The following is a 25,444-nucleotide window of genomic DNA, read 5'->3' as shown; positions in this document are numbered from 1 at the left end:
AGTTCAGGACTTAACCCACATTATATTCTTTAAACAATACACCCTAGACTTATTTACCTTTTTCTAAGTAACTTTCCATTATCACTTGCCACTTCAATCTGAACTTGCTGAGCTAAATTCTGCCCTGCAACACAGCTTTATGCAATTAATGGAAAATATGAGGGCTGCTCTGAAAGTAATGTCTCCTATTTTATTGTGCTGGCCTACAGCATCAGAGGAGGATGGTGGTGGCACAGCAGTAGAGGCTGAACCTTCCTATCAAAATTCCATTACACTTTGTTGCTGTGTGACAGATGGCAGCAGAGGGGCCGAATGATGTCTGACATGGAAGTGCATCTGAAGCAAAGAGATGGAACTGAATTCCTCCAGGAGGAAAAAATGGCACCCACTGACATTCATCAATACTTGTGAATGTCGATGCAGACCAAACAGTGGATGTAGTCACAGTGAAGTGATGAGTGGTACATTTCAGCAGTGGTGACAATGGGTCACCTACACTGGTGCAGACTTACCAGCTTGACATGCAGGCGATTAGCTGTGCAAAAATGCACAGCTAATGGTGGTGACTGTGTTGAAAAACAAAGTTTGTAGCTGAGAAATTGCTCTATCAAATAGAATTACTGTGTCCTCTGTATCTGTTGTAGCTCTGATGTAAATAAATAGGAGGTATTACTTCCATAGTGACTGACGTAATAAAACCAACTATTTCTCAATCAACATCTAAAATGAGTGAAAACATACTCATGTTATGAACTAAAGGACTTCAGGTTTTGTAAACAACTACTGGATATAAATACTGTTCCCATATCTCGTGATTTTACTCCTGTGATACTTAATCTTCTACTTATAACTGAACTCTGGAACTCTTAAGAGAATCCTAAACTCTACTTAAAAATAAACCTTTCTCCTCTTGCTTGCAGTAAAACTATTGAGAATAAAGATAAGTGGATGATAAAATGTCAGAATATTAAAAATACAACTTACTGTTCAAATTGCTTTTCTTTTTACACAGTTTTTAAAAAAGAGCCTATGACCAGTTTAATGCTTTGGATGGGTGAACTTTGAGAAATATTCTAGTTTCAGTTTTCATGTTACAGTTCTCAAATTAAAAGATGTCTTCCCAGAACACAGCTAAGAAACTCTCCCACTATCTTTACTGGCCAATATTTTATGTTGCCCTTCTATTGAAAGAAATAAATTTTAAATGCTTAAAAGCATTTTCCAAATATTTTACACCCTTTGCATTTCTTTGTCTCAAGCACACCTGATTGCATTAATGTAACCAATCAGTCCTCTGCTCCACATGGAGCCCATATGCTCCTCTTTTTTTTCTTTTGGTTTTTAACAACGTGGTATGCAAACAACTTAAAAGTGTAGCAGCAATAAATATAGTCTTGTTCATTTAAAATTACAGAAACAGACTCCTAACCAGACTCAGAAGACAGACACCCAGAAAGTGTATCAGATGCCATTTCTGCCAACTAGCACCAGGCCTGAAACAGAACAAAAACTTTAACAAATGAAAATGTCTTAAATCAGAGATTAAGGATAACTGACTGTTCAAGATACCCTCCTGCAAAAGAGAAGACCTGATCCTGTTCTGATTGAAAATAATTGGGGATTTATCCCCTGGCTTCAGCAGGTGTAGAATCAAGCTCAAAATTTTGATATTTCATTCTGAATGAGATATTGTATTATAGCAACTTAAGAGTTTCTAACTAACACATCATTTTTATGATCAATATTATTTTCCCAGCAGAAAACAAATTAATTGCAGATGAAATAACACACAGGAAAAAAAATAAATACGCATTTTTCAGATGTTGTTCCATCAGTATATAGAAACCATTGAGTATTTTAAAAGCTGCATCTATGTTTCCATTAACATACCGAAATTTTCTCTGTTAAATTCTAGTGCTACAAAAAGAAACTGCAGCCTCGTACTTGGCATATTCTGACAACTTTCGGGGGAGTAGTGTAAACGGCCCAGAAGGCTTTATCGCTCACAAGGAAGACAGAAACAGAAGGGGTGGTTGTGAAAGAGTGGCTTGTGCCTGAATGCCAGAGCCAAATTCTATTCAGCTTATACTGTACTTGTAACGCTGACTATTCAAGAGAGGGAAAAAAGCTGGCTTTGACCAAATACTGGCTTCTGCTTTGTAACAAATGCAGCAATCACTGCCAGTATCAATCAGAAACAGATCTTAAATTTCTCATCCTGCATGATCTAGTCACAGTCCTTCTTTCAAAACAACCTTCCTTTCTTTCTGTGAATCAAGAAAAAGAAAACAAATGAACTTTACAGAGATTCCACACTACCATGTTTAATGTAGGAAGGCTACCCAGACACAAAGAGTATGCACAGGCATGGTACGTCTCCTACACTCTGTCTCCCTGTTCTGCAGGCTCATGGACAAGGCCTGTGGACAGGGAACAAGTTGGGTGCTCCCCACTGAAAGTTTGCAACAGGCGCCTGCACACAGAAATGCGACAAATGCATACATGCAGAAGTGACCTTTATGGGACAGGATCCGAGGAAGACAAAAGCACTGTGTCTGGACTCAAAGGCTGCTCAACGGAATCACTGAGCATGCTGCTAGCACTGCATGGCATCACCACAACAAATGGGTCCTATTCTTTTCCCACATTTGTATTTCCCATTCCAAAAGGAAAGGTCAGGAGAATGGAGGGAATCATGGAGAGAGGCCCCAGCAATGAGTATCTGACTGGGAACACAGGCCCACGTTAGGAGCCATGTTCTGCTTTCAGAGATATTTCCAGGGTCCCAAGTGGGCACTGTCATTAACTGAATGCTCCCAACACTGTGCCTAGTCACTGCATGCCAAGTACTTGCATACACAAATAGTACCATGAGGACACACACACAGACAAACTAAAAGAAGCAGATAAAAGAGGCAAGAATTGGGAATCTTTATGTATCCAAATCTCAGAGACAGACATCAATATTAAACAGCAGCGTTTTGGTGCCTCAACCAAGTAACTGAAGGAAAGATTAATGTTGTAATATTTCCAGTCATAAAAATAGGTTGTGGCTAATTGGAATTCACCTTGATACAAAACTAAGGAATAGCAGATGCCAACAACAAAATGGAAATCCTAACTTCCTGACCGCAGCAAAATCGTCTCAGCTCACATTTTTAGCTTTAAAATCTGCCAACAGAGTAGAAAGTGCAAGACACATACAGTGCCTTTTATTTCAATTAGATGTTCGTTATTAGTAATCAACATTATACGTCTTCTCATTTTCCTGTGAGGAAGTGGACATTTTTGCAGCACTCATGTCAGACAAGGCACTACGCATCAATAGCATGGTTATAAACTGTAGGGGGCTGAGTTTGAATGCAAGAGACCAATACGTGGGTGACCCACACTGAATGTCAAGAATCCGTGAGATTTCTCTGCTTCCCACTGGAAGGCAAATAAATAAATAAATAAAACTGAAGTGAAAACATAAGTGTTTTTTTCCAAACAGAAGTCCTGCAACTTGACTTGAAAGAGTGCGTGATGGTCTGCAAGAACTACATTTTTAGTCGTAATATAAAAACAATTTTAATGCTAGACATTGAAAATTCAACTAAAAAGAAGTAATTTACTACATCAGTTTACTGGAATTCAACAAAAGTTAAAAGGCAAAAATGGATAAGATTCTGAATTCACTTTAGGAAATTTTATCTCTACATTCAATTTGCGCTTAAAAACAACTTTTTTCCTCTCACTTTTTCTTAATATGATAAACACTTCCACACTTTGTTTCCTGTACAGTATTTCCAATTACTGTTCACTAATTCATGCCTACAACATTACATTGACATACACCCTTATTTACTAAGATTGAGAAGCCAGTGCGTTGCAAATCAGGATGAGACTTTCCAGCACATTACGTCCCTTAACCAGCTCCTACGTAGGCCTTCATAATTTATTAGTAACTTATGTACAGCAAAGTAATTCAATGCTATTTCCAAATGGAGCAAGCTGCCTCGTGCAGACTTGATCTTTCAGTGGTGCATATATTAGACTGTAAATTTAGTGTATTAGACATTTTGGTTAACTGAAACTGCCCCTCTTAAGTCAGCCCAAAGTTCTCTGGATCACAGATACCCCAGTTCTACTCACTGGTTCTTCTATGGCAGCAGGGATTGAACCTTCCCACCAGTATTCCATTATATATTGCTGCTGTGTGACAGAAGGCAGCAAAGGGGCAGTCTGACAGAATGGTGGTGACTGACATGGAAATGCATCTGAAGCAAAGGTGGAGAACTTAATTCCTCCAGGAGGAAAAAATAGCAACCACCGACATTTATCAATGCTTGTAAATGTTTATATAGACAGAACAGTGGATGTTGACAGAGTGAAGTAATGAGTGGTGCATTTCTGCAGTGGTGACCATGGGTCACCTCCACTGGTGCAGCTTTTTACAAGCGTTGTATGCAGGCTCTTGTTCACCACTGGCAAAAACACACAGTTAATGGTGGTAACTATGCTGAAAAATGCTGTTCCATAGCTCAGAATTTGCTTTATTTAATACTGTTATTGTGCTGTTGCAGTTTCCATGGAAATAAATAGGAGGCATTACTTTCAGTGCTACCTACATATATATGCACGTATGTATACACAATAACAGTTCCCTAAAGGCAAATCCAATGTCTACCAGTGGGTTGCTGAGTACAAAAGAAAAACATATGGCAACAGCACAATAGCATTTTCTGACTTTGGCCTGGAAAAATAAAGCCACAGAAAGACAGTATGAGTTGCTCAAAGTCCTCAGAAATTTTCACAGCAGAAGAAACCAGCAGAGTACAAGTTGAGCAATTGGTGCTGTCAAATATGGCTCTCTATACGTCCTGGAATTTCATAGACCCACACAGCACTGTAATATATCTTGTTGGGTCAGCAGAGATCAATCAAACTCTGCAAACATCACTGGTCATCAAGCTTGTCCTATGTGGTTTTAAGTAGCCACTCTAGATGTGCAGAAAGTCAAGCTGTGGGGAGGCAATACACAGTGATCAGTCTCCAAAAAGCCACTGGCAGTCTGTTAGGAAGTAAGCAGTCCATATGGTGCTTGGTAGACGCACAGAAGTGACCATACTACGCATGCTAAGGCTCACCAGTGGAACAGTGTGCTCCCTGTATAGATAAGGCAGAGTCACCACAGCTAAGGAAGGTAGAAAATGAGTAATGAGTGTTGAAAAGTTTTTTACTACACCCATATTTTAACCAGACATTTCAGATCAGCGTCATCATGGTAACTAAACATCTGGTACTTAGAGCATGGGTTGCTTCCTTTTTTCCACTTTGAGAAGTGGAACAGTTTTTTGTCACATTATACACTGGCATGGGCTAAATGGTCCCCAAACAGTGCAGTAGGTGTTGTGATAGCATGATGGGATCTTTCTGGGTAACAACTTACACCAGTCAGGTCAGTTCAGTACAGCAACTTTATTAGACAAGTCTATCAAGGTGTTAATTCAATTGTTTAGCAACATGTATTACACAGTAGTCATCTGCAAAGGTGAATATTCCACAGTAAAGTCAGTGACATCCTTGGCTTATCTTCCAAGTGCAAAAGAATCACTCAGTGCCGGGAAGCTTCCTTAGCAGGCATTCTGAGCTCAGGGCTCAGCACCTCACAGCCCAGAAGTCTAAGGCAGGAGCACTCCAAGTGTCTCAGTGTATCAGTCTGCTTATACCCAGTGCCTGCTGTCTTCAGCCAAGTGCTTTACAACATTACCTTTGCAGCTTTACATCTTCTAAAACCACATCTTGTGCAAAAGTGAAGGCAGTTTTCACCACATACGTCACAATACTAACTAAACATTGACTATAGCTACAACACAGTCAAACCTCTGGCAGCCACAGGATGTCTTGTCTCTCCACATTAGGTCTGCTGGAGAAAAAGAAATGTAAGCAGCTCAATGAGACACAAGCTGTCTTACAGGAGAGATGCCAAGCAGTTTAAAATCAACCTTTCTTTTTGAGGCCCTGACATTTGCCAATGGATACGATTATATTTATAAGGCTTTTCAGCCTGCATAAAGTGAAATGTGATGAAAGGCAGAGACGCCCAAGCCTTAGAGCCAGAAGTTGTTCCAAATCCTCTAGATTTAACCCATCCCTTTGTAGAGCTCTGGACAAAAGACCTTGGTCACGACAAACCACTTTTCCTGATTGGTTGTGGCACTAAAAAAAAAATTAAAAATAAACAAACAAACAAATAAATAAACAAAAAACTCTGCTCCTGTGACTTTTTCTTTAATACACCTCTATTTGTCAATGCTCAACACATATTTTCATTAAGAAGAATCAAGATTATATATACTCAAGAAGCTGTAATAATGATGGACACTGAAACATCTGAACCAGGTGAAAATCATCACGTACCATTTGACTTACCCTGACTATCATTTTCAACAATATCATCAACACAAATCTCCACTGACAATGCACAGAACAATCATTTGCCTCTATTATTCCCTCATTAAACCCCATCATTGTTAAAATAAGATAACTTGTGCGTACAGATGGAAGAATAAGGATGGAAATGGCCAGAATTTAGTCATGTCCCAATTGGATTCCTTAACCATCAATGCTTTACCTCTAACAACCTCTCTAGATAGTGAGAAGTCAAAGCAAAAAGAAAGGGAAGAAATTGAGCTTTTGGTTTTTTCCAAAGCCTAAAGAGGAAGTTTCCTGAACCTGACCATGGGCAGAGAAATCAGTAATACAAAAGGTATGTATTTCCATGTGCCCATTTTTCATGTTTCGCGCATTTAATAAAGTCTTAAGAAAATGCAAATGGCCTCTACAGAACAAGGCAACATAAAATAATTAAAGCAAGGGAAAATAAAGCACGTGAAATGTAAACTGTCCAGTAGGCTGTAATAGTTGAATCAGTACGCTATGAGATTCCTCCAATGCTTGGAATTTAAATTTTTTTGGTTGTATAAGCGATACTTAAAAGATGCAAGCATTTAATGAATTTATCAAGAGTCACATTAATATTCTTTGCTAGATGTTCATTAACTGCCAAGAAAATTTGTACTAAATTTAAAGCAGAATAAACATACTCATGCGGAATTGTTTTATTTGATGCAAACTTCATTTCCTGCAAGGCGGTGTATTCCTTTATCTTATGAAGCAGCATTTAAAGATCCCAGTAGCTTTTCCACCAAAGCAGATCTTAAGACATAGAAGAGATCCTATCCCTCTGCCCTGTCCAAAATACCAACCCGAGTGTCATATTACTGGAGCCTTAAAGTCACCATTTCCACCACGCTTCACATTACACCTGCTTCAGATGACAACATACTACATGAAAAATGTCTGCCGACTCATCTTCCTGCTCTGCTGGCAGATTCAAATCACGCAACACAACATGCGATACACACAGCAGGAGCCAGTGATTCTGATGTTGAAAGGCAGCATATGCCACAAATGGCAGCAGCTGCCTTTTCCCTTCTTTAAGTGGTTTCCAGCTCTATTTACTGTACTTGATGAGCTGGTAACTGAGACTCATCTTAATAGAAGGGAATATCCCATCTTCCCACTCCTCCCCCCAAATATATAAATAAATAAATACAGAATGCTCTAGGCTTTTGCCATAACAGAACAGCCTCAGAAAGCTTCACTTATGACAAATGACTGAAGGATATGTGCAGTCAGAATCTGTTTCTGTAGCTACAAGTGGGATTCTGTAGATTGGCCCCTGTTGAAACACAGGGCTTTGCCATCTCTGGTGTTTGAAGCAGCATAGTTTCTTACTTATCTCTGCACAGTCAGTAAAGTTGCTCATGGATGGTGGATTCAGAGAGAAACCTGGCTCTGCCAGGAGCAAGCAAGACAAACCACACAAACACACAATTTCAAATGCATTAAGGGTGCTAAGATCAACGTCACTCCCCAAGAGTGCTTCCAATACATCCACAACTGCAGCAAACTAGAATAATTCAGTGCACGAGGAAGTGCACCTATTTTCTCACTGCAACTCTACCTACTTTTCTAGTTGCACTAGTGGCACAAAGCAAACCCAGAGCTACTGCTGCAACAGCCACGTGCCCTTCATTTCTCCAGCAGCTCAGGAGAACAGAAGCAGATTGCCTGAACTCTCAATAAAGGCTTCAGTCAACACCCTGAGCCACAATACAGCCCCACTTATGAGAATTTTATTCACCAGACAGATTGCGGCAGAAAAAACAGCAAGTCACCAAAGGTAACAAGAAGACAGGACAGGAAGACTGAAAAATTCCTGGCAGGAGGAAAAGTATGCAGAAGTTATAGCACCTTGCTCACGAGCAGCATGTGGGACTGAAAAACCTGCAGCAGCAGAGTGCAAGGGGATTGTGTTATTACTTATTTCTTGTAACAGCACAATCCAATTGTTCTGGAAGGAAATTAGGTTTCTGGTAGCCTGCTTTGGGCAACATTTGAACAAGAACACTGTTGCTGACCTCAAGGCAACACTGGGATCCCCATCTCAGTGACTACTGGCAGCCTATCTTTGGTGTTGCCTTGGCAGAGGACATTAATATGAAAGACATTTAAAGGGAGGCACTTTTGGAGTTGCCATTCATGCAGCATTACTGCTACGTGCACAGGATCATATTCTGTGCACAACTGCACGTATCATACCACATAAGAGAATCATCACATTACTTTACGCAGCTCATTCATTTAAGCAAAAGCAAATTATAGTTCTTAAGTATCTTTTTTTTTTTCTTTCCCCCTGGAGTCTTCTTTCAAATATATTACTTTATTCAGAGATCTTGCCATGGATAGATTGCCATTAACTTACTTCACCCATGAATGCAGGACACTAAACTTCTGGTAGATAAGTGAGAAGACTTTATCAGTGTGGGAGTTAAAATTGATCTGTTTTAAAGTTTCATTTACATTCGGTGTGAAACTGAAACACATGAAACCCCAAACCCTTCTGACCATTTTCCTAAGAGATTCCCAGCTTATGATAAGTGGAGAAGCTCTTGGGAATACTGATCTCATGGGAGAGAGCACAGCACTGCAAACACTTCTCTTCTGACTTAGCAACCAGTTTCTACTCACGAGTCCAAGGCATTCCTCATTTCTTAGCCTTGCAAATAATGGCATATCTAGAGCTTAAGTGTGCCACAACTCCATCAATTACTTTCCTAGCTCCCCCAGATGTCTTACTACTGTATTAGGTCTCTCATATTCCCAATTTCCATAAATATACAAACAACTTTTTTCTTTTCTTTACATAATGATCTTCCTGCTGATGCAGGTACACAGGCTGCTGATACATTTATTGAGTGGAATTAACTCCTCCCTTCCCAGGACCACAGGCATCAGCAGCCTTGTCACAGCACATCATCATACATACTGCCCTGCCTACCTTATTCCGGTGCCTGGAAAGAAAAAGAAGCGCCACTCTTCAAAGATAATTTATTTTAACAAACATCCTGTAACGCAATGCTTTTACAGTAATTGTTGCGAGCACTACACCTTATTCAAACATTTAGATACACCTCAGCCTCACTCAGAGGAAGGAGAGATGCAACAGGCACTCCCTGCCCATCCGCACGAAGCTGCTGCCCCGCCGGAGTCCAAACCGGCTGCCCACCGGGCTGCAGCCGGCTCAGCAGCCCACCCTACCCCGGGGCCCCTTCTAGCCAGGGGAAGGGGTTAAAACCCCGATGGGGGCACAGAGCGAGAGTGGCACTGCTCGGCTTCCCCTAACAGGAGCCGCGCCCGAGCCCGCAGCCCCACTGGAGCGGGGGAGAAAGAGGAGAGAGAGGGCGGCTCTGGCACCGCAGCGTTTACCCTCCATCTCGCCTTCGTGGTGGAGCCGCCGCCTCTGCTCGAGCAGACCGGAGATGAGGGAAGGCGCTACCGACTACAGCCGCTCCCCCGTCGAGCTGTCCTGTGCCGCGTTGCGACCGAGACCGAGCCTTCGCCCCGCACGCCCTGAGCCGCCCAGCCCTGCCCGTCAGACCTCGCCGCTCCCCCCGGGCCGCCTATTAATACCCTCCGCTCTGCAGGCCCGCCGCCAGCCACCGCCTCCTCCGGGTGGGGGCAAAATAGCGGCGGGGCAGCAGCCCTCGGGGTTGGCTTTGGTGCCAGGCACCTGTTTCCCACTTGGGAGCTAAGTAGTGGCGGAGGCTGCCCTGGTGCTCCCAGAGAGCTTTGCTATATTCATTTATTCTTTTTCTAATTATTATTATATTTAGAACTAGACCAGAGAGTCACTGAGGTTGGAAAAGACCACCAACATCACAGAGTCCAACCATCAATTCACCTTCTAACCACATCCCTCAGTGACACATCCAAGTTGTTCTTGAACACAGCCAGGGACAGTGACTGCCACCTCCCTGGGCAGCCTGTGCCGCTGCATCACCACTCTTTTGAAGAAGAAATATTTCCTAATATCCAACTTGAACCTCCACTGATACAAATTGCAGCCATTCCCTCTCATCCTTTCACTGTTCCCTGGGAAAAAAATGCTGACCCCCACACCAACGCAGCCTTATTTCAGGCAGCTGTAGAAAGCAATCAGGTCTCCCCTGAGCCTCCTCTTCTCCAGACTGAACAATCCCAGCTCCTTCAGCTGCTTCCATAAAACCTGTGCTCCAGACCCCTCACAGCTTCACTGTTCCTCTGTTTTGGTGTTTGCACCTTTCCATTCAAGGCTTCGCTGAAGCACCTGCATCTCTACTGGAATCAACATGAGAAACACTTTGATTTGATTTTAGGAATCACAATGCAATCAAAACATTAAGATCAGGCTTAGGTCTTGGTGAGATGACTGTCCTGCAGCAGCTCGCATCAAAGAGGCTGCATCAGGTTAAAAGAGTCATTAACACCCATGAGCTCTCCTTCTTCCTGAAGGAAGGAGGCTGCTGCTCCTTGTGACCAAATTCTCAAAAGTCTGGCCTCAAAAGAAGCAGCCTTCTGGCAGGTGAGCAGTGGTACAAACAGTCAGGCCCAGCCAGGCTCCTGGCTTTCCTGCCAAACTCACACAATTGTGCTAGTGTGCCTCGGCTTATAGAGCCTGGTGCGGCATCACCAGTCATCAAAGGCTATTTCCAGGCCTCCGAGTGAACTGTGGCTGACCTCATTATCCCAGTTTATTCCAGGACACCAATGCCATTCAATACTACACACGTGTTCCTAAATCTAGTCCCTTTATTTTCTCATAACTGCTGCCTTAAGAATAAATAAATAAATAAATAAAATTCTTTTTTACAACATGTTAGTGCTGTTGCTACAGCAAAGTCTGAAAGTGTCCCAAAATTAACTACCAGAGCCCCTCCACAGCTCATTTTCCATTAAAATTCAGGCCTGATTAAAGTTTGGCAAAGATTTTTGGAAGCTACTGAAATATTCAGGCGTGAATTAAACATTTATTCACATATAGTATCCTCATTTTCCTTGTTTGTGAGGATACAAATTGTCTAACTTACACTGTGGCATGTACTAAGTCATTAATAACTTCAACAAGGTAATTTTGTAGTCCTATAGATATCCTTCACTGCAAGAGATAAGTATTCAGACTTCACTGTGATAGATAAAAATGGTAGATATCACTGAAATAAAAATTAGTGGCTGCTTGGGAGCAAGTGTTCATAGCCTGATTGTATTCACTGTGGGGAAATGAAGAACGGCCCCAATCAAAACTACACATTTCTTCTGCTTCAGAAGAGCTAATTTCCTCAAGCTGAGGAAAATGTTGAGAGAAACTGGAAAGACAGGAAAGAAAGAAAAAGTAAAAAGAGAACACCTAAAGAGGGTCTCTCTTAAAATCTCTAATAAATAGCCAAGAGACTACGATTCTTCAGTCACAGAAGATAGTAACTTTCCCTTGAAAACTCAAAGGCAGCATTCAGAAATAAAATGGAAAACTAAGAGAAATGATATAAATAACACTTGATATAAATTAGAAGTTACTATATCAAAAATTTATAAGGGGGTTATTAGATAGGGTGAATCTGTAGTTGTAACAGCTAAGGACAAATGAAACATTGTAAGTGTGTTTGAAATAACAGAGAGCTCAACGTGATATTGGCCCATCAGTAAATATAGTTCCAGAATGGTTTCATGCTGATGCAGGAGTTGTAAATATGTTTAGTATGTACTTCACTACTACAACTGAAACAAATATTTAGTCTTGTAGGGACTATGAAGAACAGCACTAGCCTGCTATTAATTTAGAAAGATAAGAACCATGACCATTGCCTTACCACCAGCCTTGGATAGCTTTTGGTCCCCCTTCCAGGCCAGGTGCTCTTTCATCTGCTGGTGTTTTAACAGACTTCAGAGTACTTCTGAAATTGCAAAGGGGTGCTAACGTCAGAAAACGACAAATACATTGACAGCAAAATGTGGACCAACATCAATAGTTGATGTGAATGACAGATTTAATTTGAAAAGATTTCCAAGAAAGGAATAGAAATAATTCCAGTCTTTTTTTATGAAGATTGAACCTCATCGAACTTCTCTAAATTTATTCTTTGGTGAGACTGCTCATTTGGCTAAGTGCATATTGATGTTTTTAGACTTTAATGATAGTCTGAAAGAAAAATGTAGTACCCCACAATATCATTAAAGTACATGCTTGACTAAGATTTGTCTAAATGACTGATTACAAAATGTAGCTGACAGTATAGAACCTTCATCAAACAGCTCTGTTTCTGTGAAAAGGCGATCACATCTGAAAATGGCACTAAGGTGACAGAAATGGCAAGGGTAATAAATGGCAAGCTGGGTCTTATCCAACAAAATACATTTGTGCTAAGCAAATCCCTATAATGAGTGTGAAGGATTGTAGGTGCTGTGTACTGAAGGGAGACTACATTTACTGAAAATGATTTAGGAGTTGTAGTCACCAACTCGCTGTAAATCCTCACTGACGGTGTTACAAGAAGGATTAATCTGCATCAGGGGAGCTGGAAAGAGGGAGATAGTTTCATCTCTGGTTATATCACTGATGCGACCAATCTTGTATACTGTGTTCTTGTCCATGTTTTGAAAAATTACTGAAAAATTGGTGAGGGGGCAGATTAAGAGTTGAAAATGTGATCTAAGAATTGGAGAAAAATGCTGCTAAGTGAGACTTAAACAGCTCAATCTGTTTATCCTATCAAAAAGATTGACTTGATTACAGCATATAAGTACCTCTATGGAGAAAAAATATGAAATTCTGAAGAGCTCTTTAATCTAGCAGAGAATAGCATAACAAGAAGCTGTGATAGAAGCTGAAGTCAGACAAATTCAAATGAAACACTCTATTTCTCTTTTTAAATTGACAGTATGTCACTGGAACAAGCTCATGAGGGCAATAAGAAATTTTTAATGTTTTTCTATCTTCCAAGCAGGAAAATTACCTTTCTGAAAGGCAGGTTTTAGCCAAGTGCAGATTACTGCCCTCAGTGCTTGTACATGTATGAAATTTAATGACACAGGAGAAAAGGGAGATCAGCCCATATGACTAAGAGGTTCTTTGCAGTCTTGCTTCATTATTTCTTCTTATACTAAGTAAATATAAAAAAGGGTAGCTATTGGTGAGCATTTGCTCAAGATTATATTCTTTTAACAACTGATTTCAGTCAGTCTCTGTGAAAAACATGACTTTTCTGAGTGTGTAGGATTTTAAATGATCACAGAACATGAGGCATTCTTGGCAAGCAGAGTATGGAGTATCAAAAGATAATTGACATTAGTCACCTCATTTGTCAGTGCACTAAGCTGAGTATATTACAATTCATGTGGTTCACAAAGAAGCTCAGAGGAGTTTAAGGAGAAGCTGAACAGAGGTATAGAAGCATGAATCCACTAAAAACAGGCCGTCAGACTTAAATGATGTGCAGTTAAACAGCAAGCTTTGAAATTCTGGCAGGCAAACCAGACAACTAATTTTATATGCAATATTACACTGGTGAATATACATCAGTTTTAAAAATTTATGTTTCTTGCCCACCTTGTGCGTAAATGAATCAAGTTACCTCACCTGAAGCATAATGAGCTGTGGAATGCAATGAAGACTAAAAGGTTTGACACTGACAAGTAATACCTAGCTCTCTGAAAGCAGCCAGGACCACACAACTGAATTGTGTTGCACATAAACTATTGAGAACTACATTTAAACATTAATGAATTCAATTGTTGTATTTGCTAGGAACTTGCATCTTCTATCTTCTACTCACAAAGTTGATATGGCAACATTAACCTTAAAGCCCTTTCTATTCTCATCATTTGACCCCCTCCTTGAATTTTGTTACAGGAAGACACCAACTTTTTCATCAAGTGTACAAATTCCTCTAAACTACATAGAAAACCAATAGCCTGAAACAAGTTTTCAAAACGAGAAAACAATATTAACCAAAAAGGACTCAAAAATGTATTTGCCTAATTTTGTATACAAACCTTAACACTCTATCGATGGTTCTGACTTATGAATTTATTTAGAGAAATCCCAGGCCCTTTAGAAGGTGTTACAGACAGAAGCTTTCAAAATCACTATATACTTTTGCAAATCTAACTTGGAAGCATCTTTGTTCTTTGTATTTTCCCCAGAACAGACTGTGGACTCCATTTTTAGAAATACATAGTATTCCTGACTCTAAAGGGGTAAACAAAACCCACAGGATTACTGTTGTTCCGAAAATCAGATCCTAGGGTATTAATAATTGAAGTGTCATGGTTACCTCCGTTGGTATCAGTATCACCTATGGAACTCAAACATTAGTAGTCTGGTGCAGGTAACTGAGATGGGAAAGAAAAAGCATTAAGAGGTTGAAGGGCATTCATTACCTTTTTGATGCCTAGAGGCATAATGTTGCTGTGCTACTGGAGGCCAACCAAAGGTGAAGGCTGATCATTCTATACAGCGAAGTGAAGAACTTGTTAGACTCTCAAGTTTCAGCATGCAGTGCCTTCAAAGGAACAATATTACATTAGCTGGCTGGCAAAAAACATTGTTTGGAACATCAAGGCTTGAAAAAACAAAACATCAATGAGTGAATCTCAGACCCTAAAGGCATCAGCAAAAACAATGAAGTCAGCAGTGGGAATATTGAATTCAAGCAGCAAAATATGTCTACAGGACACTTTCCAGAGATATTAGGAGATATTATTCAGCATATCAGAGGTGATCAAATGTAATTTTCTTGAGACATACACATCTCCTTCTGGAAATAGCATCTTCAGAGATCCAAAGATCATGCACGCTATGAAGAGTCCAGGTGGAAGAAAGCACAGGGAACCTGAAATTATGCCCCATCATTCCACCACAGGCCTGGGCTGGACTGCAGCAATTGCACATCACCAGCTTTATCCTCATTGGCTGCTCAAATGGAGGCACTCTCAAATTTCTGGCAAGTTTGTAGTGGTCTCCTAGACCCAGTTTATATACCCATGTTGTGTATTTAAATATAGAAAATCACACCTATATTTACTTGTAAAAAAAAAATTAAAAAATGTAGGGAAGCTTGAATAAGGCTATTTATAATTCTTTAACTTGTAACTTTTCAAAACTGACTTTTGCTGATTCAAGACGATAATTACAGATCTGACTGCTATTCTCATGTTTAATAAAAGCCTCACAACATTTGTTCTAAAGAATAGACTACTTAAGGTGCCCGATATTAAAATTGTAATGCTATCTTTGAAGGACAGGTACATCTTGTACATTCCCTTTTAATTAGCATTGGCAAACCAGGTCATCCCATATCCCATATCTCTTACACTGACTCTGGTGGGAGGCAAAAGAATACAAAACCTCATAGGAGAAGGAACCTTGAAGGATCTGGGAATCTACGGACTGCTTCACCCATTCTGTTTTAATTAGATATTTTCTTAGGGTGGATATGTTCTCTAAGAAAGATCCTCATGATAAATAACGTTTAACAAATCTCATTACTCAAGTTTATGAAGTCAATTGCCCCTTCTGTAATTCAGAGGAATTAAATCACTCCCACAAATTAAAAATAGGACTATCATCCAATTAGTGCTGTTTGAATGAAGCAGACAAAAGAGTAAGCAGAAGCAATAAGGAAGTCATGTTCAAGTATTTGCAATGAATAAATGAGGCTATTTCAAGTTCCAGACTCTAATTTCATCTCAACATTTTGTTGGCGACAAAGGAAAAGATTGCACAACCTTCATTCTTATGGTTTACAGCATTACCAAAATCTTAGAATCTTCAATAGCAATATAACTCAGACATTCATTGTGTTTTACACAAAAAAGTCTAGGGAAAAATAACTGATAAAAAGAGCGCTTTCATTTGTACAGGGTGTTTTTCGTATACAAAGGTGCTTTTTTTATATGTACACAGATCTGTTAACATGCCTCTTTAAGCACAGGAAGAGGAACAGAATCACAGAAGGGACAGAAATAAATTACAGAAACTCCAGACACTGTTCTGCTCTGGTCGTTGCAGCTAGTGTGGGCACATATGCACTATCTTTAAGCTAGAAAGCCTGGATATTGCTGAAGACACAGCAGAAATAGCAGAATGTGCAATGCAAGCTGCAGACTTTTCCTCAAGGCTGGATATTTGGCATGTGGCCCAAATGGAGTCACACACTGCTGGAGTCAGAGCACTACAGTGCACAAGGCTATCTGTCATAGATGATCATATCTACTGGCAGAACAGTAAAATACTGAAATACTTGTATGGCGAAAGCTGTAATTTTCACATTAGTGAGATGTAAAATGAGAGGTATGAATATTGTTTCTAAAACCAAGATCTATGTCCTCTGTAGCATGCAGTCATCAAAAGATAGCATAAGCTCATGAAATGCACGCAAAGAAGGTCTAACACACCATCCAGTGCAAGGCACTGTGTGGAAACTCTTGGAAGTACATACAGATATGACAAAGTAGAACACAAGTGCATTGCCCTCCAGAACCTGCAACCAACTCCAGTAAAAAGGGTTAATGCATGACATTTCCATGTCTGCAGACTTCAATAAGAGCATGAAGATTTTATCAATTCAAGACAGATTTTATGTGAATTCTTCTTAGTTGCAAAGCCAGAATCATGGACCACATAACACTCAGAAGGATACAGAGCAGAAGGCAATTTCAGAACCATCATGAGCAGCATTATTTAGCAAAAAAAAAAGAAAGAAAAAAAAAAGGAGCCTGTGGGTTCTGCAAATGAAATGACTCTAACAGTTACTTGTGCATGGCAAATGTAGAATTCTTTGAACAAGCAGCATACATCAAGCATCACAAAACTGCATTCAGGAGAAAAAAAAATGCTTGTTTTGAACCCTCTTAAGATCTGATATTACCTGGCATTGTTTTTTCTAAGTGTTCCAAGACTTTTTACAGCCGAATAATTCTGAGGTGAAAGGAAATCTGCTGTATGCAGGCATAACAATAATTGATGTGAATGACAGGGATATAAAGACTAGGCGCAGGGATGAAGGTAACAGATGCCATCAGCCCACACCCAGAACAATTATTATTATTTTTTGACAATTATATGCTTTAAATAATGCAAATACCACATGTAGATTAGAGAGCCAATTTCAGTCAGGTGGCCTCATGCTTTCTGCCTTTCAGGAGAAATAATGCAGCAATCAGGAGAGGACTGTTTTAAACAGGACAATATTACCTAGATGAAACCAGCAGGCACTTCTAGCCTATGTCATAGAGTCACAGAATTAACAAGGTTGGAGAAGACATTCAAGATCAACCAGTCCAACCATCCTCTTACCACCAGTATTTCCCCACTAAACACACCATGTTGTCCCTCAGTACATCTAAATGTATCCCAGATTTCTCAGAGCAGCAGAGGCAGAAGTGAAGAAGTTCAATGGCTCTTTTGTCTCTATGTACACTGTTAGTTAAAAAGCACAGCTATGCCAAAGAGTGTTAAAATAACTGGAGGGAGTTTTAATATGAGAGCTCTATGCAGAACTACCAATGAGCATACATTCAAATGCAATGAGAATCTGTCCTGATCCACCTGGTTTTCATGTAGCATTCAGAGTTCTGAAGTACGCATCAAGCTGACCTTGCAAATTCAAGCTGAAGTCCAAGAAGCAGAGATATCTGGAAGTTGGGCACAATACAGTGTATATTTGAAATGTCTGTAATGTCTTTTTTATTTCTTTTCAATTACTTCCTCAGTAACTCTTTTCTTGTGAGGATAAAAAGGTTAATTTGTGACAAAGCATCTTTTCTAAGATCAAAGGAGATAAATGAGAAATATAAGCACCTCTCAGGACAAGAATTATACTAAGCAGCTCACTCCTCTTAGTATATTCAGCTCTTAAATAACTTTTCATAAGTCCCTATTGTTAGATTAAAGAAAACAGCTTGCATCCAGACAATACAGAAAGATCAGGATACTTCCAACGGCTTTCTGAAAGTAAGTTAGCTAGTAAGTGCACTCCTGAGAGAGCTTGCATCTGAATTCCCATATCCTGAGCCTGGAGTATATTTATTGTTTTGAGGCTGAGAATGAGCTAGTGATTTAGAATTGCTACAGAGAAGGGGAAAAAAATCATAAAGAAAAAGCAGTCCTAAGTCCAGGTGAATAGAAACAGCACTTCCTCCAAAAGCACTCATTAAAAGCACAGGCTGTTTCTGCTGATAGGTGCAAGGCTAGGACAGGTCATCTTGAGAAAGTTTTCAATGCAACATAAGATGTGGTATTTAGTGAGTACCATACCAACTTTTTGTGGAGTAGAGATGTGAGGTGTGTACTTACTTACAGAACTCTAGCAATGTGATTAATACACTTATGAAAAAATGAAACTAGACTTTCCAGTGTTGAAGTGGTAGCATGCAAACAAATGACCAAATAGGAGAACTTTGAACCAAGGGGGGCTTTTAACAGTTTTCAGCTGCATTTTTACTTTGGCAAAGATAAGGAACTGAATAGCTGAACTGGAGCCTGTGCGTTGCTCTTACTTTCACCATCAAACACCAGAAAAAACAAGGATGCTAGGATTTTGTGAACTGTCCTCTTGCAAACAGCAATTCACAGTGCATTTTTAAGACTCCTCGTAGAGAGAAAATTTAAGAAAAATGTATCATCATTTGCAAAACAAAAGCTGCAACTTGAAGAAATGTTTCCGGGTCCTGGATCTGGTGGTTATGTAGATCTATTTACACAGAGTGTATTGATCTCAGGCTACTCAGGCAGGAAGAGGGATTATTTCTGATAACTATTTTTACTTCTGACTTCCTCCAAAGTCACACCCCATTCAATTATTTTAAGGAATTCTTTCCCAAGCCATCTTTTATCTTGAGATTTCAGGTAGAGAAATGCAAACTGTAATTGCTCACACAACCAGCTGTACTCAAAATAGTAGAGATGACAACACTGTGTAGTCTTCTGTGCTTGACAACACAGAAGGATAGAGATTAAAAAAAACCAAACCTACTCTACAGCCATATCAGACAGAACAGAGCCAGATGAGTCACTGAATGCGTACAAAGCCCACCAGCAGTGCAATTGAAAGGAATCAAAATGACCTTCTGCCTTTGTTTTAGGAAAGATACCGGTACTATTTTCAAATAAATGAACAGCGGAGAATATCTGACAGGTATATAATCTTAAAATGTATAAACATATGTGCATATTGGTAAAAGTTAAACAAAGAGCAAATGCATCATTTTAACACGTTCTCTTTGTGTCTTTTTATGTAAAGAAATACAGAGTGGTACAGAGCACACTTAGTCATAAAGATGCAATAAAGTTATGTACTCCAAAATTGTTCCATTGAAATCAGTTACATTCCCTCCTGAATCATAAATGGCTTTCAAACATTTAATGTCAAAAGCAACATGAGACCAAAACATGCAATTTTATGTATGTTGCATCTTTCATGTATTTAATCTATTTCTAGTGGTTTTAGTGTCAGTGTATAAGTTGGGACAAATAGAAAAAATAAGAAAATCCCTGAAACATATTCTGTTACCACTGCTATTTAGAAGTGCTAAATCAGTAGCTGAAACCAGCATTCTTAATTGACTTTTAAAATAGAGTTACTTATATTGATATAGATAATTCTTCTTACATGATTCTGTAGCTATTAGATTCCTCTTCAAAGGTCAGCCCCTACAGTTCAAAACTTTTCAATTAATAGTTTTAGTCCACTAATATAAATTTACCCACTGCAGAAACACTGGGTATCTCAGATTACTTCCAATTGTACAAGATGACCCACTAAGGCTTTTTATTACAAAATGTGAACAACGGACACAACTGCTATTATTTTTTACCCTTCTCTGTACATCCATTAACATATTTTTTAATCCCAGTCCCTTGTTACTCAGTTCATTTACAGTGACAAAGTGGCAATGAGGGCTTTTGTTCCACTCTGGATACTTTAATTTCATTTCAGATGTCAATGAATCAATGGCACTAACTGCACCATTAGTTTCCAAACAGAAATCTCTATTAATAGCAAACAAGAATTTTTGCCTAACAAGTCTTGCCTTGGATTTCTTTTACACTTTACCGCTCCCATTTTCTCAGAGGCTTGTAAGAACCGCTGTAATAACGGGAGTTCAGGAATTCCAAAGAGAACTCTTTTTGTTTTCCAAAGAAAATTCAATTTGTTGAAAGAAACACAGAAGTGTCTGACCAGCACGAAGTCATTAGAAAAATCTGACCTTTTTAATTTTGCTTCTCAGGCTTTTTTCAGTATCCTCATTCTCACAACAATAAAAGTGAGGCACTAATTAGTTTTATTATATGATAGGCTATCAAAAGAGAGAGCTAATCAGAATTTCTTCCCATAGCAATCCAAAAATTCAATTCAATAAAAAGATTACATCAAAATGGTAAAAACAGGGCTGCAGTCAGAGGTTTTCCAGAAACTGTTCAGCACTAAAATGTGTATGGAAATTTTGTTACACTGAAGTATTTTATGCCAACTATTTAGCACCCATTAGGAACAAGTGGTCCATTTACACATGAGAATTCTAAGGTCTGCATCTTGGAGTTCAGCTTCCCTCGTGTGCTGAAATGCCATACTTTCTACCCCAGTACAACAAAACCACTGAAGAATGCAATATACAACCTCTCAGTTTAAAGAATGGACTGAATCTTCCACTTTAATTCTCTTTTATAGTGCCTCTCCATCTGCTTACTTCTACTTTATTTAAAGGCCAGAAGCATATGGTCTTCAGTGGTCTTAAACCCCATGGGGTAATTTAGCTTATGACAGTCTAAAAGTTAGCCTAGTTTGACAGCAGCCCCACCTCACAGGCTTGAATTTGTAAAAATGCATTGGGGATTAATGCCAGACTCAAAACAACATGGTTTTTCCATCTACCTCTTTCTCTAGGTGATTTTAGTCCTTAATCAGCAGATGTTAGTCATTTCCCTCCTGAAATCTGCCTTCTCATTTCAAACATTTTTTAACTTCAAACAAGCTACTCTCCTTGCCACTTGTGCAATTCCACAAACAATAGTAAGGAGTGATACTGAGGGCAAATGGCCCAATCTAGATGTGCTACCTAGATCCTGCCCTGAACTGCTATGGGAATTACAGAGAAAAATGCTGTCCTACACAATTCAAGTGCATGAATTACTATTAACTGTAACAGAGACAAATTTTCTGCTGTGGTTACTAAAGCTCTGAGTAAAGCACTTTATACTGAAAGCTCCCTCTACGACTACAGTCAGAGAACCTGAATCAATTACTGAGGTATTTGGGGGAAAATATGAAGACATAAGTAGATCCACATTTATACTCACACACACTTTCTGTCACCCATTCTCCTCCATCAATACACCTGACCCACTTTCTAAATCCCTGTTGTTGCAGATGTTGCTGATCCAAAACCTGTTTCAGCTTATTCGGAACATACATTCATCAGAAAAATAATGCAGTGTAGCAGTGTCTTCTTCCATCAGGAGCAGCTGGAATTATTGCTTACTTGGTCACCCTAAGGCATTCATAATTGGTAGGCAGGAGATGTATGAGCCAAGATAGGCTTAAAAGACATTTTATGCCAAAAAGCAGGTTGGGAATGCCTTTGTAAGTACAGCAAATGATTTTATTTACACCTTAATAAGGCAATTTTGCTAGATTTCATTTTCATGTTTTGCATAGAATCATTTGATCTGGTGCAATAAAGATTCAAACAACATACAGTTATGATGGCGCAGTACCAACAACTGTTACTTCCATCCAAAGTAAAATCATAATTCCACGGTAAAGAATTGAAATCTCAACAGCTCACACTTCTGAGTATTCAGATACGAATCTGAGGGTTTAACTTCACAATGGGGTAACATTAATTTAACCAAAAGTGATTTAAAATCCATCTAAAGACATATAACATTTAAATTATTTCAAACTTAATTCTTACACAGAGTGTTAGTATTTTAAGCCCTGCTCACCAAGTTTAAAATAAAATCACATTATACATCTCCCAATGTGTCTGATAGCTTGCTGTACCAAGTAGTGTGGGAATCCATGAAGATGCCAGACTGTGTGAATGGGAATGGCTGAGGCATGGGTACACATTTCTTTCTGCCAGGTCTCCTACTGGAATAGTAACTGCTGGCAGATGGCGGGTAGCAGACAGCAAAGGGACTGTAAGATTTTAAACCAGTGCAGCTGTTTTCTTAGCAACTGCTTAGCCTGAGCAGCAAATACACAATTCTGGCAGCTTTACCAAGTTGATAAGTTATCGCCTGTCACATTCCCTTGCTTGGCCATAGTCTCATAGAGTAGAGGTACCAGTGATGAAAGAAAATTAGCTGCCTAGCTCCAGATGAAGAAGACTGGTGGACAAGGTTGCCCCTCTTTGCTCCTTCAGCGATGCTGCTCACTGTATCTGGCCCATGTTCACAACTATGCTCTGAAGCTTCCCAGTGAATCTTCCTCCTATCCTCTCACAATCTTCAGTGCCTGACTCAACAGACACTTCAATTCCTGAACAAGCCTGCCAGAAACTCCTCCCTTGTCAGAACGAATACTGTTCAATATTAGTTATTACCACTTACTAAACAGTGAAGGTTCTGTTTATGGATGGAGAGTAGAGGAGGGGTATTTGTCTGCTGGCTGAGCAGACCCAGGTCAAAGCTAATTCCATAACTGGACTGCAAGACTCATCTGTGACAGCACTGTGCCCATCCTTGTCAGCAACTGGCCTGGGAATCAAAAGCATTAAAGGCTTACATACTGCAGACTGCTGACTCCCAGCATTTTTAGTCTACGCTCCACTTTAGTGAACTTTTAACTCTTATTGTTGATCATATCAGAATCAGAATCACTCAGAATCACAGAATTGTGAGGATTGGAAGATCTGGAGATCATCTAGTTCAACCCCCTGCAGAAGCCATGCCCCATAGAGTAAGCTGCACAGAAAAGCATGAGGAAACAACCTGCTGTGATATGAGCATTTGGTATTAATAAATACATAAATAAATAAATAAATAAATAAACTGATGTAGAAATTGCCACCAATTTTTTATTGCATCCAAACAAGAAGAGGCAAAAAATTGTCTAAGTTTTGAAATGTGTAAGCAGTTCGTGAAAGATAGATTCTTGTGGAGATAATACACGATTTTTTTTTCTTGTGGAGATACACACATGATTTTTCATTTTCCCAGATGTATCATTATTACAAAAGAAAATCATGGAATGATGGAGGGTGATGGAGACCCAGGCTGGTGCCTGAATACACACAGCTGTGCACTGTGAGGTCACCAGCCAAGAGGTTGTGATGCCAGCAAGAGATGACTGTGATCTCACTGACTCTTGTGAACAAATTCAGGCGCTGGCAGAGACCAGTGTGGACTCGTGCCTGGACTCCAGTCAAGCACAGCTGCTAAACTTGGAGCACTCGAGGAGGACTTGGTTTTGTTGTGCTGTGGGGCTGCCGGCAGCAGTTCTTGGTGCCCATCTCACTGCCTGTGTGTCCCTGGCCCTGCCTGGCTCAGGCAGCCAGGGCTCTGTGAGGTGTGCTTGCAGCAGCAGAGGTGAGTGGTGTGGGTACATAAACTCAGGGCAGTCAGTGGGGAGCTGGTGAGGGGGGTTGCTGCTGAGAGACTGAAACATAGCTGCTGCCTGCCCCTGGGACAGCAAATGACCATAACTTCTCTATTTGGCAGTTTGTGACACCTTCTGCCCACTGCAGCACCAGTGAGGGGAGCAGCTTTCTGACCTCAGCTCTTCCCAGCCCACCATAAAGTCCGGGGCCATGGAGGTGCCTTCAGACTGGACCTGCCCCATCTGTGGGCACAGTCAAGGCGATGTTGCCTATACGACCCCCTGCCTCCATCACTATGGCTGTGTGCTCTGGTGGGCTAGGAAAAAGCCAAGATGTGCCACATGTGGCCACAAGATCAGGACCATCCAATACTCAGCGAGGACAGAGGACGGTTACCTTGACTGCCCTGTCCCACAGCTTGCAGCACACTCAGGTTATGGCCTGCAGGGTGAGTAGGAGACTGCAGAGCTGCCTCCTGAGCACAGCTTCCCACCTGAGGTCTGGGCTGCTTATTTCCAAGAACACCCACAAGACATCAACCTCTCAGTCTGCTTCTGAGAGAAAAGAAAAATAAAAAATAACAGAAAAAAAAAACCACATTATCTTGTCTCTGAACAGCTTCCTTTAAATGTAGCTGTTTGAATGTTTCTGGGTTTTGGTTTTTTTTTTGGAGAGACTTTTTATTCTCTTTAATGGCTTTCATTTTATACCCTATTAAAAATTCGATCATAATATTAAATACATAGAAATCCAGTCAAATTTTTGATATTCTATGCATATTAAAAAGTCATTTAGACCAGTCAAAGCTACCTTGGAAAGGATCAGATTTAATTTCAGGAGAATCATTGGCATTCTACATTATGATCCCATTTGTAAAGGAAGGCTTATTTAAGTGGCCAAACTCTTCCAGCTAAGTGGAGCTGTGTCCCCAGTATTGGCAATAAGCAGTTAGGTGGCAAAAGGATCCAAAAATGTCAGGGAAAGGCTAAGAAATGGAGTGAGACTTACAAGAGCACCAATCACCTTAAGCAAAGCCTTCCTCTTTCAAGTGTCATCGTAGGCTCAGAGCTACCTGGCTCCCCCTCACTGTCCTTTTTGACAAAACTCATGGGGATGTGGTCAAACAAGCCATGCTGAAACATGGGACAATTTTCCCTGTATATGATGCAAATAAACAGATGATCTGTAGCTGGACTAGGGAGAAAGGACCACTCCACTGGACTGTGACAATCTTTTCCATTTCTTATTTTTTTTCCTATTGACAACAGTGGGAAATATAAAACCAGTAATTTAGTTTGTATGGGCTGGGAGTGATCTTTGTGCTCCAGGGAAGCCCCTCTCTGTGATGCCAGTGAGATCTGGAAGATGGAATCTGCCAGCACAGGGAAGGAGGAGCAAGAGGGTCCTGTTTGCTACTGGGAGGTGCCAGCCATGCCTAGTGGAGAAATATTTTCTCCCAGAGTAGTTCTGGAAAATG

At 40.1% G+C, this 25,444-nt stretch overlaps 1 protein-coding gene across 2 annotated transcripts in view; it reads right to left on the bottom strand.

The window, feature by feature from the left end:
• GADL1 (GAD like acidic amino acid decarboxylase 1) overlaps nt 1-15,227 on the bottom strand; it is an 87,683-nt gene extending 72,456 nt beyond the window's left edge. Inside the window, exons 1-2 of one of the 2 annotated variants that reach the window (XM_085538316.1) lie at nt 14,803-15,227; nt 12,234-12,317 (exon numbers count right to left, since the gene is read on the bottom strand). In XM_085538316.1, coding sequence (XP_085394442.1) covers nt 12,234-12,285 — 52 coding nt within the window. In that variant the 5' untranslated portion in view covers nt 12,286-12,317; nt 14,803-15,227. Of the gene's footprint in view, nt 1-9,816; nt 9,990-12,233; nt 12,318-14,802 lie in introns of those variants that run through there. The other variant, XM_015854006.3, reaches the window with a different exon arrangement.
• Between the last annotated feature and the right edge of the window lie 10,217 nt (nt 15,228-25,444).

The sequence above is a fragment of the Coturnix japonica genome, chromosome 2 (assembly GCF_054131305.1).
Source record: "Coturnix japonica strain WE chromosome 2, WE-NBRP24, whole genome shotgun sequence".
In the NCBI taxonomy this organism is placed as follows: Eukaryota; Metazoa; Chordata; class Aves; order Galliformes; family Phasianidae; genus Coturnix; species Coturnix japonica.
The sequence above is the reverse complement of the archived record's forward strand: the minus strand, read 5'-3'. Positions and strand labels throughout refer to the sequence as shown.